Raw genomic sequence first — 19,411 nt, forward strand, 5'->3', positions numbered from 1 at the left:
CATTTATCGCGATTGACTACCTAATTTACCCCGACCTGCTCTTGTGCTGGTCTCGTAGCTCAGTCGGTAGATCTAATTCGGAGGTCGTGGCTTCAATCCCCACTTGGTCAAATTTTTTTTGCCCCGTGAGGACTCCCAAATTTCCTTTAAAAGGGTAGTAACCTAGGGGGATTTATTGTATCGGCAGTATTGCCTTCTTCCAGCACCCAAACATTTATTTTAAAAAAATTATAATTTATATTACGGGTGCTTCGCGGTTCACATTCTATATCTATATCATTTGAACCAATGAATACACCGAGCAGTAAAAACAAATCGAAGGTTTCCGAGAAAGGTCCAATTTCTCGTATTTTACTTTGTTTTTACAAATCAAAGGAAAGAAAGTCAATTAAGCTTTCGCTAAAATGCATGCGATAAAAAACCATTTCCCATTTGAGTTTTGGAATAAAATTTTTTTTGGATGACAAACTGCAGTTACCAGTATACATCTTGTATTACGGAGGACAGTAAGGAAATTAACCAATGTTTTTTAAAACACTTGCACACAACCATTGTTTTGCTCCATTTTGTCGGACAAATATCTCGAAACAGTTGTATCCCTATAAAGTGGATTTACAAAGCTACGGAACCTAATACGATCTATATTTTCAACCGTCACCACCATTTAGTACACCAGCGTTGAAGACTACATCATTGGAAAATGAAATTTCCTTACTCGCGGTCCAATGGGAACAAACAGTGTTAGAATTGTTTTGACGTTTACTAAAAACATGCGCTTGATACAGAATGAAATAGAAATCAAAACTTTATGAGTGCGGCTGGAAGTATTGCGAGCTCACTCTACCGACGTCCCGTTTGCCGTCATGTCTCAAACTGGAGGTTTTTAACCCTTTAAATAGTCGAATTGTGTGCTCTTTATCGACAGACGGTGACACTTTTTTTTAACGAATAATGACAGCGGCGGCGGAAAAAAAGTTAAAATGCCATTCATTGTCCAATGAAATAAGCTTCCAAAGCACAGATAATAAAACCAAATATAACCTAACCTTCGAAAAGGATGTAGTAAGTCTCCAACGCAATAAACATCGTGCGTTGTAGATCTCATAATTTTGATCTACTGTAAGTGAACACAGATCCTTAATTCTCACACCACATCTATCTCCGGAAAAGTAACAGGCAAAGTCAATAGGTTGAATATACTTGAAAAACTAGAGAGGGTAAAGGACCGTGCACTTAGGTATGACATGTATTTATAGCAAAGACCCTTTATTAAGAAAGAATGCTCAATTTGATTGGTTTACAAAACACATTAAAGGGTCGTCTCACCCAATATATGTTAATTACGATAGACAGATTTTTTCAAAAGAAGACACCCACCACTACAGCTAACTCATTTCAAGTAAAGAACACGCATCGTAATTAAAGGGGCACAAATATGCTTTGATACCTAAAGTGAGATGTACAGAACATGGTACTTCAACCCGACCTTTTCCAGTTCCTGAAAATTCAAGGGATTCTCAGAACACGTCGCACTCGAGCAGGCAAGGCCATGAAGCAATCGTATGGTTTCCAAAAAATCACAGAAATTAGTTCTTTATGGAATGTTCGTAAACCTTCAAGTGTGAAATTATCTGTTGGACCTAATTTAAATAACTTGGTAACGATTAAACGACACCTGTTGAATTCTTCATCTGCAAATTCGCTAAACTTCTGCCTTCTAAATGCAAGATCCATCATCAATAAAACGCTACAAATTAAAGACTTTGTGGTTGACAAAAACATCGACATTCTTGCTTTAACTGAAACCTGGCTTAAACCCGATGACTGCTCTGACTACACCGTTCGTGATATCAGTCCCACCGGATATGCTTTTGTTCACATACCAAGACCTAATGGAAATGGTGGAGGTGTTGGCCTACTCTACAGGAAAAATCTGAAAATGGAGCAAATTAAATCGGATCCGTTTAAATCTTTTGAATTTAAAGAAGTACTGCTTCACTGTTCCTTATCTATCATACGTATTATTGTTATTTACCGCCCTCCAATTTCTGTCAAGAATGGTCTTACACATGCTGCTTTTTTTGATGATTTTTCTTCACTGCTGGAAAGGCTAGTGTCTTCTACCGGCCGTCTTCTTCTAGCCGGCGATTTCAATTTTCATGTCAACGATTCATCTGACAACACTGCCAATAAGTTTCTCGACCTTTTAAGCTGTTTCAATCTGGAAGTCTGTAATGTCCACACCCTGACGCACAAAAACAACAACGCCCTTGACCTCATTATCACAAGATCTGGCGAAGAAACTGTCTTAAATTTATCCATCAATGACCCGGTTATCTCTGATCACTTTGCTGTTCTTTGCACCTTGGCTATCAAGAGACCACCTAAAGCTAAGCTCACCATCTCATCACGTAAACTGCGTACCATTGATCCAGACAACCTACGGCGTGATATTCGTTCATCCGCCTTATATAACTCAACATCTCAGGAAATTACGGAACTCTGTGACCAGTATGAATCGGTTTTACTTTCCATTTTAGACAAACATGCACCTTTGCGCACAAGAATCATCAATCTGCGACCTAATGGTCCCTGGTACAGCGAGGAAATCAGAAAACAGAAAACAACCTGCCGCAAGTTTGAAAGGCGCTGGCGACGCTCCAAACTTGAATCAGACTATCGTCTTTACGCTAATCAACGCACTATTATTCAGAACACCATTTTTAAGTCAAAAATGGATTACTACTCTAATCGTATTTCAGAGGCTGGCAATGACAACAAAGCCCTATTTCGATTAATCGACCTTCTCCTCCACAGGAAAGCAGAGAAAAGTTATCCAACCAGCACATCAGCTGAAGATCTCGCTAATACATTTGTTACCTTCTTCGAAGATAAAATAACCCGTATTAGAAGTATACCTACTCCTTCTGAAATTCCGGATTACTTTTCCTCACTGGATATTTCCACCACTAATTGTGACCTTAGCAACTTATTACCTACTTCAAATCTTGAACTATCGAAGATTGCCCGCTCTGTTGTGCAGAAATCCTGCTGTCTGGATCCTTTACCAGCCACGTTACTTAAAGAACATCTGGACCTGCTCCTACCATCTATTTGTAGTATTGTAAACCTGTCACTGGTATCTGGTTTTCTACCTTCGTCCCTTAAAAACGCTGTTGTAACCCCTCTTCTCAAGAAACCGAACCTGGACCACGAAGTTCTTGGTAATTTTAGGCCTATTTCGAACCTTAAGGTTATCTCGAAAGTCATTGAGAAGGTTGTGGCAGTGCGTCTTCAAGCTTATCTTGACTTCTACCAACTCACAGAGCCGCTACAATCTGCCTACAAATCATTCCACAGCTGCGAAACCGCCCTTCTCCGTGTTCAAAATGACATTTTGCTTGCTATCGATAATCGCCAGTGTGTCATGCTCCTGTTACTAGATCTCTCCGCTGCATTTGACACTGTTGACCATGTAATACTGCTCAAAAGATTGAATTCTAAATTCTCAATACGTGGCACTGCACTTGACTGGTTCCGCTCCTACCTTACTAAACGCACACAAGTCGTCCTAATCGATGGAAGGAAATCGCAATCTCGTGAGCTCAAGTGTGGAGTACCTCAAGGCTCCGTTCTTGGGCCGATCCTCTACCTACTTTACACTGCTCCTCTTGCCGACATTTTACGTTTTCACGACATGCAATTTCATTTCTACGCCGATGATACTCAGTTGTATATTTCTTTTTCCGTTAACGATGATCTGGAATTAACCAGTAGCATTGCTAAAATCGAGAATTGCTTATCTGATCTAGATAAGTGGATGGCCTTAAATAAGCTGAAGCTAAACAAAGACAAAACTGAACTTCTCTACCTTTATTCAAAGCACAACCCTCAACAGTCTATACCTCCACTTCGTTTTGGTTCTGATATAATACAGCCGTCTTCATCTTCCAGAAATATCGGCGTCGTTTTCGATAGTACTATGTCAATGCTCCCTCATGTCAAATCTGTCTGTAAATCTGCCTTCTATCATCTTCGGAACATTTCCCGTATAAGGAAATTACTATCCATTAAGACCACTGAGACTCTAGTCCACGCCTTTGTAACCTCCAAGTTGGATCACTGTAACTCTCTTTTATACGGTGTCCCCAAATACGCTATCCAAAAGCTCCAATCAGTGCAGAATGCGGCGGCTCGACTTGCTACCAGCTCTCGTAAATTCGACCGCATCACCCCTGTTTTGTTCGACCTACACTGGCTTCCAATTTCTGAGCGAATTAAATTCAAAATAATTCTGCTCACCCATAAAGCTCTTCACCAGCAGTCTCCTGTCTACATTCAAGACCTAATACGCCGTTATTCAACTTCAAGAACGCTCCGTTCGTCTTCAACATTGCGTCTGACTCCTGTCAACTTTAATCTCAAGTCCTATGGCTATGGAGCTTTTGCTGTTTCGGCTCCTGAACTGTGGAATAAACTACCTGATGACATTCGTTCTTGTGACAATTTAAATATTTTTAAACGTAAACTTAAGACTCATCTTTTTAAAAATTACTTTAATGTATGATCTCTTTTATTATCCATGTCAAACGCCTATATCTTAGACATCTGTTAATAAGACTTACTTTTAATATTATTTTTAACGTGTGATATTTTAATATTTTTGTAAAGCGCTTAGAACAGGACTGGATAAGCGCTATATAAGTAGTTTTATTATTATTATTATTATTATTATTATTATTATTATTATTATGGTCTAAGGTCTCTTCGTTACTTCGCCGCTGTAAGGACTTGGAATTCGCTGCCGGAGACGATACGCGCTATGGCCGGCACAAGAGAAATTTAAAACTGAATTCCAGACACGCAATTTACATCTAAATTATGAGGTAATCACATTACTTATTAGAGTTTTATATCTTTTATCGTGGAATAAACCCTCCCCCCCGGGGGGTAATGAATTATCGGCCAAGTATCAGTGAAGTATCGGTGAAGTGTCGGTCATGTATCGGTGAAGTGTCGGTCAAGTATCGGTGAAGTGTCAGTCAAGTATCGGTGAAGTACCGGTGAAGTATCGGTCATGTATCGTTCAAGTATCGGTCATGTATCGGTCAAGTATCGGTCGTGAATCGGTCAAGTATCGGTCAAGTGTCGGTCAAGTATCGGTCAAGTGTCGGTCAAGTATCGGTCAAGTGTCGGTCAAGTATCGGTCAAGTGTCGGTCATGTATCGGTCATGTATCGGTCATGTATCGGTCAAGTATCGGTCATGTATCGGTCAAGTATCGGTCAAGTATCGGTCATGTATCGGTCAAGTATCGGTCAAGTATCGGTCATGTATCGGTCAAGTATCGGTCAAGTATCGGTCATGTATCGGTCAAGTATCGGTCATGTATCGGTCAAGTACCGGTCATGTATCGGTCGAGTATCGATGGTTTAAGACTATATCGGTAGACACATTTATCGGTCGACAATCGACCGACTATCGGTCGACAGTCGACCGATAGTCGGTCGACAGTCGACCGATAGTCGGTCGATTGTCGACCGATAGTCGACCGATAGTCGACCGATATATCGGTCGACTGTCGCCCGATATGTCGACCGAGTCCACCTATAGTACACATGATCCTGCGAATCTACATCACTGATTCACTGAACAGACCGATCGATCTCAACGGAATTTCTGTCTCATTAACACTTCTTATAAAATAAAATAAACAGATATTTTATTTCATACACTTGAAATAAAATGGTTCGAAAGCAAATGAAAAAAGATGCAAATGGAAAATACACCTTATACAATCTCGATAACGATCAAGCTCTTCAAGAGGGTGAAGGAATATTTGACACTCTCAAAAATGTTGGAATGAAGGTAGCCGAAAAGCTTACAGGGAAAGCGGCAAAGGAGATAGCTAAAAAAGCAGCTACGAAAGCGTTTGAGAAAGGAGCAGAACAAATCGGTGAAAAGACGGGACAGTTAATCGGTGAAAAGATTTACAACAAGTTCACAAAAACAGACAAACCTCAAGTCAACCTACAATCACACAAAGAAGACAAAGGAGAACAGCTTATGAAGGAATTACAGAAAGATAAAAAGTCAAAGTCAAAATGGTCAACACTTTCACCACCAACAAATAAAAGTAAAAAAGAAGATCTCTTCGACGACTTTGACGAACTTTTTTTATAAAAAAAAATCTCTTCCTAATTTTAAAATGTCGTCTTTACGAAGTGCAAAACTTTCCAAGAGGTACGAATATTATTCATATGACCTTGATAATCCACTCCAAGCTGCGCCAGCGAATAACACATATCAAAAGAAGGAAGGATACAAGTTCACTGTTGACGCAATAACATCATAAGACACTGTTGCTGACTGGTACAATGCTTTTTTTGAAATGGATTTTAAAATCATAAAGATGGACAACACAACCTTCGCTGCGGCTGATGCAGCAGCAACGATCAATGGAGGTTTTAGTCTGATAAAAGACATCAAAGCTGGGTTTGAGAGTGCGAGAGTTCTCGATTTATCAAATGCAAATCATGTTGCTAATGTAAAGAATCTCACCGAGTTTTCAGAAGAACATTCGAAAAGAGTTGGTCCTCGTCAATTTTACTACCCCGACACAGCCACCGGCGCAGTCATACAAAAGTATATAACACTTGCTCTTGATGGGAATGCGCAACAGGTAACACCAACAGACAACACTAATACAATAAAGGGTTTACAAAAAGAAAGACTCTTCTCACCGCAGGTGCAGAGAACAACATCCATCTACCACTCAACCGATTTGGATTTTTTGAATCTTTGGAAGAGCGTATTCCACCCAATGCAAAGGTTAATATTGAGGTAAGACTTGAAGATGACGCAAATGTGTTGTTCAGAGCAAATGCTGCTGCGGCTGGTAGATACATCGTGACAAAATTTCGTTTGTGGGTACCGTTCATTAAATTGAATGATCTTGGAGAGAAGACATATATAGAAAAGTTTCTCAAACCGTACAGATGGCCTTATCTGAAGGAACAAAATGTCGATTCAGGCCCACTTCGACAGAAAAATGGAACATTTAGAATTACAAGGGCTGTCGAAAGACCGAAACATGTTTTTATTTGGGCTCTGAATGGAACCAAGCTTAGCGATCAGGAACAGAATATATTTGTGTTCAACACGTTCAACATCGCAAATGCGAGGTACTTTACAAAGGCTCAACTTCAACTACAGAATGGTGAAAAGTATCCTGATCAACAGCTTGATCCAAGCAGCGAGCCGACAAGAGCATGGAGAGATCTTCTAGACTATGTAAAGTTTGTAGGTAATAATCTGTTCGGTTCAACAATTGATTTGAAACGGTTTCAAGATCTCTATGGAATACTTTACTTTGATCTGACACGAAAAGAAGAAGATATTCAAAAATTTACAACAGGTCTTGATTTCGAGTACAGTCTCAACGACACTCCCAACGCAGACTATCACATCTATGCATTGATTCTCCATGAGGAGGAAATCAGTGTTGAAGTTATGGGTGGAAAAGCACTCATCAGGAAGTAAGTTGACTTTGTCTTTTTTTTATTTTTATTATGTGATACGCATAATAAAAAGATGACGACTCATTACATTGCATATGGTGTAACACTTTCAGATAATCAGAGAATGAAACTTGCCAAGGCTTTCAAAGAAAAATCACCCATCACTCTACGTCTCTCACACAACGAACTGACTGGTTCTGATGAGATGATGTTGACACAGACACAGATAAAGAAGATCCACAAAGCAAAAGGGGTTGGAAAAGGAGTGGACCTAAAAATCAGCAAGACGCAGATAACAAAGGTTGCACAAAAAGGTGGCAGCCTCTTTTCTTCACTCCTGAATATTGGTACAAAGCTTTTACCAAAAGCAATAAATCTCGCCACAAAGGCTCTCCCAGGATTGGCGACAGGAGCACTCTCAAGTCTGGGCAATTTTGCTTCTGACAAGATTCTCGGTGCTGGTCAGTCAGGTGGTATGATTATTCCACATTTAAAGATTCCACAGCTTTTACCTTTTGAAAACCGTCTCTCCGAAAAGCAGAAACGAGACATTGCAATTGCTCTTGAGAGTGGTAATGATTTGAAAATAAAACCAACAAAGAGACAAAGTGGTGGTTTTCTCGGCACTCTTCTCGCTTCAATCGGTGTGCCAATACTTCTAAGAGCGTTGACTGGAAGTGGAACCGGAAGAGGCATGCATATGAATGGGTATGCTCCAGGTACGACTGGCATGGGATTGCAAAACAGACCAGTTTGGTTTCCACCGACTATGATGGATGCACCTATACCAACAATCGGAAGAGGGGGAAAAAAAGGGAAAAAAAAGCAGAAAGGACAAGGTCTGTTGCTGGGAAAAAACTCTCCCTTCAACGGAATACCAATCCTCGGAAACATATTGTGAAAAGACCACCTTTTAAAAATATACCAATCACAAACCTTGACATTCAAAACTGGGTTGGATATCTCAAGATTCCAAACTTCAGTGGGGTGATATCCAGGGATCAAATAAAAGATTGCACTCCACGACACTCTTTTGTTATCAATCTGAACGAGTCAGATGAGCCTGGTTCACACTGGGTGGCGACGTTTTTCGGTTCTGATCTTATCTTGTACTTTGACAGTTTCGGTCTTGCTCCACCACAAGAGGTGTTGATGCTTTGCGAAAAATATCGAGTTGGTTACACATTCAACAGCACACATTATCAAGAGTTTACAAGTGTCTTGTGTGGTTACTATTGCCTCTTCTTTTTGAATGAAATAAGTCGAAGGATGAAACCACATCTCGCTCATCAAAGTTTGTATTCTGTCTTCAACGAAGTGACAGAACCTCTATCATACAGTGACACCTTTTCGAACGAACGTTTTATCAAAAAATATTTCAAAGAGGTTTAAAAATCTTTAAAAATATATCACAAATTTTTGTGATATATTATATAAAACAATGACGTACTCTGACGGTTATCATCAAATTGCTCACAAGCAAAAAGGTGAAGGCAAAGAAGGACCTGAAGGACCACCAGGTCCAAAAGGACAAAAAGGAGACGCAGGACCACAAGGTCCAAAGGGTGATACAGGTCCACAAGGACCTTCTGGTTCAAAGGGAGATACGGGTTCACAAGGACCTGCTGGACCAAAGGGTGATACAGGTTCAAAGGGTGATACCGGTCCACAAGGACAAAAAGGAGATACGGGATCACAAGGACCTTCTGGTCCAAAGGGGGATACTGGCCTACAAGGCCCAAAGGGAGATACAGGTTCACAAGGACAAAAAAGAGATACAGGACCACAAGGACAAAAAGGAGATACGGGTTCACAAGGACCTTCTGGTCCAAAGGGTGACACAGGCTCTAGAGGTCCTACAGGCCCTAGAGGGTCTGCAGTTAATCTTTCAAACTATCTCGACAAAACAAAAGGTGGTAGTATTCAAAAAGCTTTATATTTCATAGGTGCTGGTCGTTTTGACAGACAGATAACAGGTATTTCAGATCAACCTAGTGGTGGAACCAGTGTTATCAATTTGAATAAGTTGAACACTGAACTCAATAAAAAGGTTGACACAACAACATTCAACACAAGTATAGTAAAAAAATCAGATTCAAGTGCTGTTATTTTAAGAAATGGTTCTCAATCTATGACTGCTAATCTTAACCTTGGAAACAACAAAGCGATCAATTCAGCTGCACCGACAAGTGGAAGTGATCTTTGTAATAAAACATATGTAGACACACATGTGAACAACCAATTATCTCATAGTGTCAGTACCAAGTTGAAAAATGATCTGGATTACATGATGAATGATAGTCAATTTAGTGATGAAGATGATATCGCTGGGAAAACAATGACTACCAAAGACTTTCATGAATTCGATAAGAAAGTAAAACCTTTTGAATTATCACTTGATTCATCAAAAGGTTATTATTCAAGCAGATTCGGGGTCAATATGTATTCTGCAGCAAAATCGGAATACACGGTTGTTTGTGAAGTGTGGTGGGAATCTAGTAAAATTGATTATACCAAAACCAAGGTGACTGCTGCAAGTTCTGTTGAGTCAATTAGAACACAACGATCAAATCGATTTTCAAATCACATTCGAACTCTTGTACATCTAACAAAATGGAGTAGTGCAACACCAAATTATTTGATGTGGGATCTTGTATTCAAATTCAAACAAGGTCAGGCATATGATCAAAAATTAGATATCTGGGTTGTAGTCTATGGTACAAAGGGTTATCATAACAACATACCGGTTGAAGTTTATGATCGATGGTACTCTTTGGAAAATGGCAAACTCAACCTTTACCCGGAAACAGTTTTGAGTAATGAACCAACGACGGATAAGAACCCAACAACCAAGAAATATGTTGATACAAAAACAAAAAAAATTTGGTACAGAGGTCACCTAGCGCATAATAATCTAAAAACTGTAGAGTTGTATGTGAATGGAACACCACAACATAACACCAACGTTTCACAGAGTGATAATGCTGATTTCACGGTGAATTCAAGTGATAAAACAAAACTTATTGTCAATAATGCTGGTCTGTATATGATCACATTCATCGATGGTTTTGCAAGTGTACAAGCATCAAATCTCAAGTTCATTTTAGGTAATGAATTTGTGGCAACAAATACTAATAGTGGCGGTCTTATACTTCCACTTGAAAACACTTCCTCCATGTGGAAGACAACAATGAACACAGTAATGTTTTATTTCCAAGCAAATACATCACTAAAAATAGTAGTAGCGTAATGAGTAGCGTAAGCGTTAGTGTAATTAACTCTGTATTTGTTTGTATTACTCTAGTATTTGTGCTTTAAGTGAAAATAAAAAAAATGTTTAAAAAAAAAAAATCACTAAAAATAGAGACAGACCATAATAATACAAAACTTGATGGATTGGGATTCAGCTACATCGGGATTGCAAAACAAGATTGATAATTTTTTATGAAAATTTTTTATGAAAAACTTTTAAATGACTGACACAACCATTTTCAACTTCAACCATATCGATTACTCAATAGGAAAAGATAAGATCGATAAGCTCAAAGATCTTTACAAATACTATCACAAGAAGTGGTGGTGCTCGAGAAAGACCTTCAAAGGATTCAAACGAAAGAGTCTTCTCTGTAGTTTGGGAAGCACCTCACTCATTGTTATCGGAGCAATTGTTGGAGGGGTGACTATGAACCCGATCCCGCTTGGTACAATAACAGGCGTCGGTGTCCTTCTGAAAACTTACACTGATGTGAACAAGTTTGACAGAAAGATTGATATGTGCAAATTCGCCTTTACAACCTATGAGAAGATCTTAACCGAACTGAGATCCTATCTGAGAGGAAGACCGTTCGACAGTGTATCATTTCTCAATGAGGTGAAACTCATCGATGATACAATCACAGATCTATGTCCAATCTTTCAATCGAGTAAAGTACTTAAGCAGTACACAAAACGTTTTGAGGCATAAAATATTAATACTTTCCTCTTTCGTTTTGAAAGAGGAAAAAATGTAGCCTTTTCTTTAGTCTTCTTCTTCATCATCAGATGGGGAAAGGGTAACCAAAACTTGTCTCTCTATAAGTGGTTTGACAAAGATGTCATTCACCTTGATCTGTAACGTTACAGTTTTATCACTGATATAGATCGACTCGATCATCAACGACATCTTCACTTTGCAATATTGATCAAGATAATCAAATGGATTCACTTTATCAATCCCTTTTGAGTGGAAAAGTGTGTGTATCTTATCCACCTTCTTGGAGAAAATGAGCTTTGAATAAAGAATGGGTGGTCTTTCATCTTTCTCAATCAAAGGGATTTTCAACATTTCTGCAGTTTCAATTCCACACTCCTTCTCAAGATGTTGATAACACAGCTCTTCAGTCTTTTTCAATCCATTATAAAAGTCAAGCTCTTTTTGTGATGTTTCTTTGTAATCACTCCAGAGGCAGGTGGGGATTGAGTAACCGTTGAGATTTTCAACTTCATCCACACTCTTTTGTACACCGAAAGAGAAGAGAAGAGGAGATTCAATCACCAACGGTCCTCGTCCTCGTTCTCGTCCAGGAGTCTTTACCTCAATCTTGATACTTTTATTACCATATTTGTTAACAACAGCATCGTGGAAGATGACATTCTTTTTGGTAAGCTTATTGAGACTTGTGAGTTGCATTCTTAAATATTATCAACATTTCTTTAAAACATTTTTTTTTATCTTTTTGAGATAAATGTTCTTTTTGCTTTTGCAATTTTAACACTTATCTTTTGAGATAAATGTTCTTTTTGCTTTTGCAATTTTAACACTTATCTTTTGAGATAAGTGTTCCTTTCTGTTATTACATTTTTGTCACTTATCTTTTGAGATAAGTGTTCCTTTCTGTTTTACAATTTTATCAATTATTTTCTTTATATAACTATTAGTAAATGGTGAAAATTCCAAAATTAAATACACATTCTTCAAGTGTAACTCGAAAGAGAAGAGTACCTGGTGTTGACTTTCTTGATGAAGAGTATAGGATGCTGATCGCTGGTCCGAGTGGAAGTGGAAAGACAAACACACTAATGTATATGTTGAGAGAACCGCTTGTCATTTACGATGAGATTTACCTCTACACACCGAACACTCATCAAGAGTTGATACAAGATCTTCAAAAGATTATGCATCAACACTCACAGAACCTTGGGTATGAGGTGTTGCATGTGATGAATCCTGATGAAATTCTTGACACAACAGAGTATTCAATAGGGAACAGAACGGTTGTGATTTTTGACGATCTTATGGCTGCATCTAATGACGTACGGAAAAAGATCTTGAAGCATTTTATTGATGGAAGACATCATTTGATCTCACCGGTGTATCTGAGTCAATCATATCACAATACTCCGGTCGACATCAGATTGAACTGTTCTCATCTGATTTTGTACAAACCTACAATGACTCGTCATCGAGGTTTAATCGCTAGTGAGAATAGTTTTGAACCAGATCTGTTCTCAAGACTTTTGAATTTCTTTTCCTCGACAAAATAAAAGAAACATGCATGAAAAATTTCAATGAAAAAATTTAGCAAATTTAAATTGAATTTATTCAAAAGATGAAGACTTATTGTGTCAAACAGAGAAAAAAGACCGATTCCGTACCTGGGGGTGAAAGACGGGAGATTGCAAAAAACGGTCGTCCAATGATCAAATCGACGTGTGCAGAGTGTGGTAGTACAAAGGTAAGGTTTATCAGTGGTGGAATGCCAGGAGGATTTATCGATATTCACAAAGCTATCGGAAAACTACCAAAACTGGACGGTGGTTGGCCCTGCCAGGGCACAAGTATACAGGGCCGTACAACCCCCTTGAAAATCAGGTTCGATACGATCCAATGACAGGTGAGATTTTGGAGATCTATGACCCACCCACAGGTCCAACCGACGCTGTCTCTATGCAACATGATGTTGATTATAGTGTCTATGCAAACAGCACTAATCCGAAGAAGTGTAAGAATGTGGCTGATAGAAAGATGGTCAAAGCTCTCGATGAGATACCATTCTCCGACAGGCAGTGGGGTCATTGGGCTGCGAGAAACGTCATCAACACAAAGCAAAAGCTTGGTCTGGGTTTGGGGAAAAAAAGCTGAAAAAAAGTAGTCAAAAGTGGCAAGAAGAATTAGCAGATGAGTTGCATAGACCGGTGAGACGAAACTTTAGAAAACGACAGGTTAATGTCAAGGGAATTGATGAGATTTGGTGTTCTGATCTCGTCGAGATGCAAAAGTTTGCAAAGTGGAATAAAGGTTATCGTTATCTGCTGATGGTTTTGGATGTCTTCAGTAAATACGGTTGGATTGTTCCGTTGAAGAATAAAAAGGGTGAGAGTGTGGCTGAGGGGTTCAAAAAGATATTCACCGAGGGGCGGGTACCGAACAGGCTCTGGGTTGATAAAGGATCAGAGTATTACAACAGTCATGTCAAAGACTTGATGAAGAGCAAAGGTGTTGAGATGTACTCGACAGAGAATGAAGAGAAATCATCTGTCTGTGAGAGGTGGAATCGTACGATCAAAACCGAGATGTGGAAGCAGTTTACCATTCAGAACAACACACAGTATCTCGACATCCTCCCACACATTGTCGAGAAGTACAACAATCGAAAACATAGATCGATTAAGATGTCACCTGTTGAGGCTTCCAAGAAAAAGAATGAGGATGAAGTTTTTATGAATCTCTTTGGTGATTTGAGACAAGTCAAACTTGAGCCAAAATTTACTGTTGGTGATCATGTTCGTATCACCAAATTCAAACGAAAAGTGTTCGATAAAGGATTCACCCCGAATTGGACAGAGGAGATTTTTGTTGTTGACGAGGTTCAATATTCCAACCCTATCACTTACAAGTTGAAGGATCTGCTTGGAGAAGAGATCAAAGGCACTTTTTATGAACAAGAGATGTTGAGAGCAAAGCAAGATGTTTTCCGAATTGAGAAGGTTATTCGGAAGAGCAAAGGGAAAGCTCTCGTGAAGTGGAGTGGTTATCCAGAAAAATTCAACTCATGGGTTGATGAGAGTGAACTTCAAGGGTTATGAAAAAATGAAAAAAAAATGAAAAGAAAAAAGTCTTAAAAGAATATTTGATAATAATAAGATGGATGATCTTGAGTCTTATTCAAAACCTGCACTCATGGAAATAGCGAAAGAGATGGGTTTGAAAGGTCGTTATAAACTAAAAAAAAAACAATTGATTGAGTTAATTAAAAACCCTCCTCCTCCTCCACCTCCTCGTGCAAAATTTACAGGTGTGAAGAAAAGAGTAACACTTCAACCTGTTGATTCAGAAGGAGAAGAACTTGTTTTTCCCTCAATAAATGCCGCTGCGAAACATTTTAACGTAAATTCTGGAAGATTTGGTTATAGAATCGCCAAAAAAAAAAGACACAATAGTTATTGATGGGATAAAATACAAGCTCAGATTTGAAAGTTATACATTGAAGAAGTGTAAAGATTAAAGCATGTTTTCATCACTTAAACCGAGTGATGAAAAAATTTAAAAAAAACTGGTTTAAAAAAAATAACTTAATAATAAAATGGATAGAAATACTGTTGTACAACTTCGCCAGATTGCAAAAGAGAGAGGTCTTCGTGGATACTCAAAGCTTCGAAAAGCAGAGCTTATTGAATTCATAAATCAATCAACACCATCAAGAGTAAATTTACTCGATGCTCCTATTCCTACACATGAGATACCAAAATCTCAGAAAATCTTGAGTCCAGCGAAGCCAGCACTCGTAAAGAAGATTAAGAAAGCTGTTGATGATGAGAAGAGAGTGGTAGAGGATTGGAGCCAGTGGTTGAAAGAGATCGATGCACCGAGAGTTGTAGTTGATGACAAATTGAAAGATTTCAAAACACATATCGCTGGCCTCTACAAGAAAAGAACTCAGCCCAGTTTCACACTTGTTGAGAGCAAGTCTGCATTGAAACAATTCACAAAAAAATATACGATTGATGGGGTGAAAGGTTATGGAGTGTTGGGATTTCTTCAGGCTGTGAAATCGATTGTTATCAACTTTCTGCAAACGCAGAAGAATATCAAGATAGAGTTCGTTCTGAGGTGTAACATGTCAAAGACAAACATTGCGACAGGTGAGACTACGGTAAAGCTTGTATATTTTAAATCTTTCGTAGAGATTGTATTTGAAGAGACTGATAGAGAAGATATTTATCAGAGAGGTGTTGACAAAATGAGAGAGAGTTTGGCTAAGTTTACGAGAGAGGGAAGTGGATGGGTTCTCCATTCGATTGAGGGTTTAGATTTGCATACGGTGAAATACATTCCTTTGAATGGTTCATCATACATTAAGCTACCAAATAATCTTGTGAGAAAAAAGGCTATCATAAACATAAAGAATGAAGATGATGAATGTTTCAAATGGTGTGTTACAAGAGCTTTGAATCCTGTTGTGAAAAATGCTGAGCGTGTGACAAAAGTTTTGAGAGAGCAGGCAAAGAAATTGAATTGGGGTGGGCTTAAGTTTCCACTCACCGTAAAGGATATTCACCGTTTCGAAATTTTGAATCCAAGTCTTGCTGTCAACGTTTACATCTACGAAGGAGGACTCAAACCCTTGAGAGTGAGCAATGTTGAGAGCATCAAGTCCCGCATTCATCTTCTTCAGTTATGTGATGGTGAGAAACAGCATTATTGTCTTATCAAAGATTTAACTAGGCTTGTATCAAGTGATCTATCAAAAAAGAAAAATAAGAAGTTTATCTGTGATAGATGTCTCAATTATTTCGGAACTCAGAAAGTGTTTGACACCCACCGTGAACTCTGTCGAGATCATGAGGCTGTGAGAGAAAAAATGTCGAAAGATGAAACTTTTCTTTCTTTCAAGAACCACCACAAGAAGATGGATATGCCATTCGTCATCTATGCTGACTTTGAGTCGATCATCAAACCTTTACACACCGTTCAACCGAATCCTATGAATTGTTATACTGAGAAGAAGCAGAAACATATCCCGGTGAGTTTTTGTTACTTTGTCAAATGTTCTTTCGATGACAGTCATTCGAAATTGGTTGAGTATACAGCAAAGTCTGAGGATGAAGATGTTGCGCAGATATTTGTTGACATGCTTGAAGAGGAGGTTAAGGCAATATACAAAAACCATCCCCCAAAAAAGATGATCTTCACGAACAAAGATGTTGAGGTCTTTGAAAAGGCAAAGTGTTGTTGGTTATGTGGAGGAGCTTTCGAGATGAGAGATGAAAAAGTTCGTGATCATTGTCATTATACCGGCAAATTTCGAGGAGCTGCACATAATAGTTGCAACCTGAGATTTAGACGGCCAAATTTCACTCCTGTTGTCTTCCACAACTTGGCAAACTATGACGCACATCTCTTTGTCAGAAATCTCGGTGTTTCAGAAGGTGATATCAATTGCATTCCCAACAACACAGAAAAATACATCAACTTCACAAAGAGCATTGAAGTAGACAAGTTTTTTAACGAGAAAGAAAACAAAGACGTTGTTGTCAAGAGAGAGTTGAGATTTATTGACAGCTTCAAATTCATGGCTTCCAGCCTTGCAAAGCTTGTCAACAACCTCGTCAAAAAGGGTGACTCTTTTGAGAATACAAAAAGATACTTTGATAGAGAGAAGCTTGATATTTTGAAGAGAAAGGGTGTCTATCCTTACGAGTGGTTAGATTCTATCGATAAATTAGATGAAACTGAACTTCCACCGATCGAATCTTTCTTCTCTATTCTCAGTGGTAGTGGAATCTCTGACGAAGAGTATGTGCATGCGCAGAGGGTGTGGAAAACCTTCGGAATGAAGACGATGCGAGACTATCACAATCTTTATAATCGAAGTGATGTTCTATTGTTGTGTGATGTTTTTGAAAACTTTCGAAAGGTTTGCAAAGAGAACTACGATCTCGACCCCTGCTGGTACTACACCGCGCCTGGGTTGGCTTGGGATGCATGTCTCAAGTTGACAAAGATAAAGCTTAAGTTGTTGAGTGATCCGAACATGTTGCATATGTTTGAGAAAGGTATTCGTGGTGGGATTTCCATGATTCCAACAAGGTACTCAAAAGCGAACAACCGATACATGGGTGAGAAGTTTGACCCCTCTGAACCTTCAAAGTTCATCACATATCTTGACGCAAACAACCTCTACGGTTGGGCGATGAGTACGAGTCTACCAACACATGCTTTTAGATGGGTTGATGAGAAAGACTTTGACGAGTGGAAAAATTTTCCTTGCATTCTCGAAGTTGATTTGGAAGTCAAGGAAGAGTTAAAAGATCACTTCGACGACTATCCTCTCGCTCCTGAGAATTTGTCGGTTGGGAAAGTAAAAAAACTTCTCTGCACCTTGAATGAAAAGAAAAAATACATCATCCATCATGAGACATTGAAACTTTACATGAGTCTTGGAATAGAGATTGGAAAGATTTATCGCATCATCAGGTTTGAAGAGCGAGAGTGGATGAAGAGATATATCGATCTCAATACAGAGTTGAGAACCAAGGCTGACAACGATTTCGAGAAAGACTTTTTCAAACTTATGAACAACTCTGTCTACGGCAAGACGATGGAGAACATTCGGAAACGGGTTGATGTCAGACTTGTCAACTCAGAAGAGAAGGGGAAAATGTTGGCAAAGAGACCCAACTTCAAACATTGTACCATATTTTCCGAGAATCTCTGTGCAATAGAGATGAGAAAGACAGAGGTTTATTTCAACAAACCTGTCTATCTCGGAATGTGTATCCTCGATCTCAGCAAGGTTTTGATGTATGACTTTCATTACAACTACATAAAATTCAAGTATGGAGATAGAGCAAAGCTTCTTTTCACTGATACAGATAGTCTTTGCTATGAGATTCAGACTGAAGATTTTTACAAAGATATAATTGATGATGTAGATTGTCTGTTTGACACAAGTAAAATTCCGAAAGATCATTCTTCTGGGTTACCGCAAGTGAACAAAAAAGTTATTGGAAAGTTCAAAGATGAGGCAGGTGGAAAAATCATTGAGGAGTTTGTCGGTTTGAGGGCAAAGCTTTATAGCTACAGGATGTTTGATGGAGGAGGTGAGATGAAAAAGTGTAAGGGAGTCAAAAAGGGAGTAGTGGAGAGTACCATCAGCTTCGATGACTATAAGAGATGTCTGTTCGGTGGTGGAAATCAGTATCGGAAAATGAACACCCTTCGAAGTCGGAATCATGATATTTTCATGGAAGAGATCAACAAAGTAGCTCTGTCTGCCAATGATGATAAGCGAGTCATTCTACCAGACAGAGTGAACACACACGCAATCGGGTACTAATTCTCGAAAGTTCACAATAATTTAATAGTATATGCATGTGAAATATTGATAATGTTGTTTAAAGAGGTACTACTTATCGAATGTTTGCCATAAATTAATAGCTAAAATAAAAATGAGCCAGGACCCGCCTTTCCCCTACTACCCTTTACCGCCACGCTTACTATGCAAATTTGTAAAATATAGAAACGATAGTACGAATATTCTTAACAATAAAGTCCCCTGATGAGTGAGTAATCACGAAACAGGCTTGTAGGGATGAAAGTATAGTCTCTCTGTTTTTTCCCCTATCACAACATATATCGCGCTCTGCTCCTACTCCTACGTATCGAGCACTGTAAAACAGAAAAATCATTACACAGACTCCCTATATACATAAAATAAAAAAATAAGATGGATAAAAGTCGGCGTTACTGAATCGTAAATTTATGGTGGACTTCTATGATAAGATGAGAAAGTTTTCAAAGCCATAGCGCAATTAAAACCTCCCGCAGCTCCCATCAGACGATGTTTGAAAAATTGAATATGTAGCACACGTTTGCCGATGTATGAGGGATACCCAAAAAACATGTTTTAC

The 19,411-nt window shown here is 38.8% G+C and overlaps 2 protein-coding genes across 2 annotated transcripts; both read left to right on the plus strand.

The window, feature by feature from the left end:
* The first annotated feature begins 15,081 nt into the window (after positions 1-15,081).
* On the plus strand, positions 15,082-17,923 carry LOC149040870 (uncharacterized). The gene is made up of 2 exons (XM_089214656.1): positions 15,082-17,846; positions 17,893-17,923. Exons 1-2 carry the CDS (start codon positions 15,082-15,084, stop codon positions 17,921-17,923), a joined length of 2,796 nt encoding a protein of 931 aa, XP_089070782.1.
* On the plus strand, positions 17,901-18,909 carry LOC149040871 (uncharacterized). Its single transcript, XM_089180563.1, has one exon. The coding sequence runs from the start codon at positions 17,932-17,934 to the stop codon at positions 18,835-18,837; it is 906 nt and encodes a 301-aa protein (XP_089036689.1). The 5' UTR covers positions 17,901-17,931; the 3' UTR covers positions 18,838-18,909.
* Positions 18,910-19,411: the final 502 nt, after the last annotated feature.

Source organism: Pocillopora damicornis, chromosome 8 (assembly GCF_964200805.1).
Source record: "Pocillopora damicornis chromosome 8, jaPocDami1.2, whole genome shotgun sequence".
Classification (NCBI taxonomy): Eukaryota; Metazoa; Cnidaria; class Anthozoa; order Scleractinia; family Pocilloporidae; genus Pocillopora; species Pocillopora damicornis.

Excerpts from the sequence above, each read along its gene's own strand:
- LOC149040870 (XM_089214656.1), top strand. The coding sequence starts at position 15,082 with ATGGATAGAAATACTGTTGTACAACTTCGCCAGATTGCAAAAGAGAGA. Across the intron at positions 17,847-17,892 it reads CCTCTCGCTCCTGAGAATTT|AAAAAATACATCATCCATCA; the intron begins GTCGGTTGGGAA and ends TTGAATGAAAAG.
- LOC149040871 (XM_089180563.1), top strand. The coding sequence starts at position 17,932 with ATGAGTCTTGGAATAGAGATTGGAAAGATTTATCGCATCATCAGGTTT.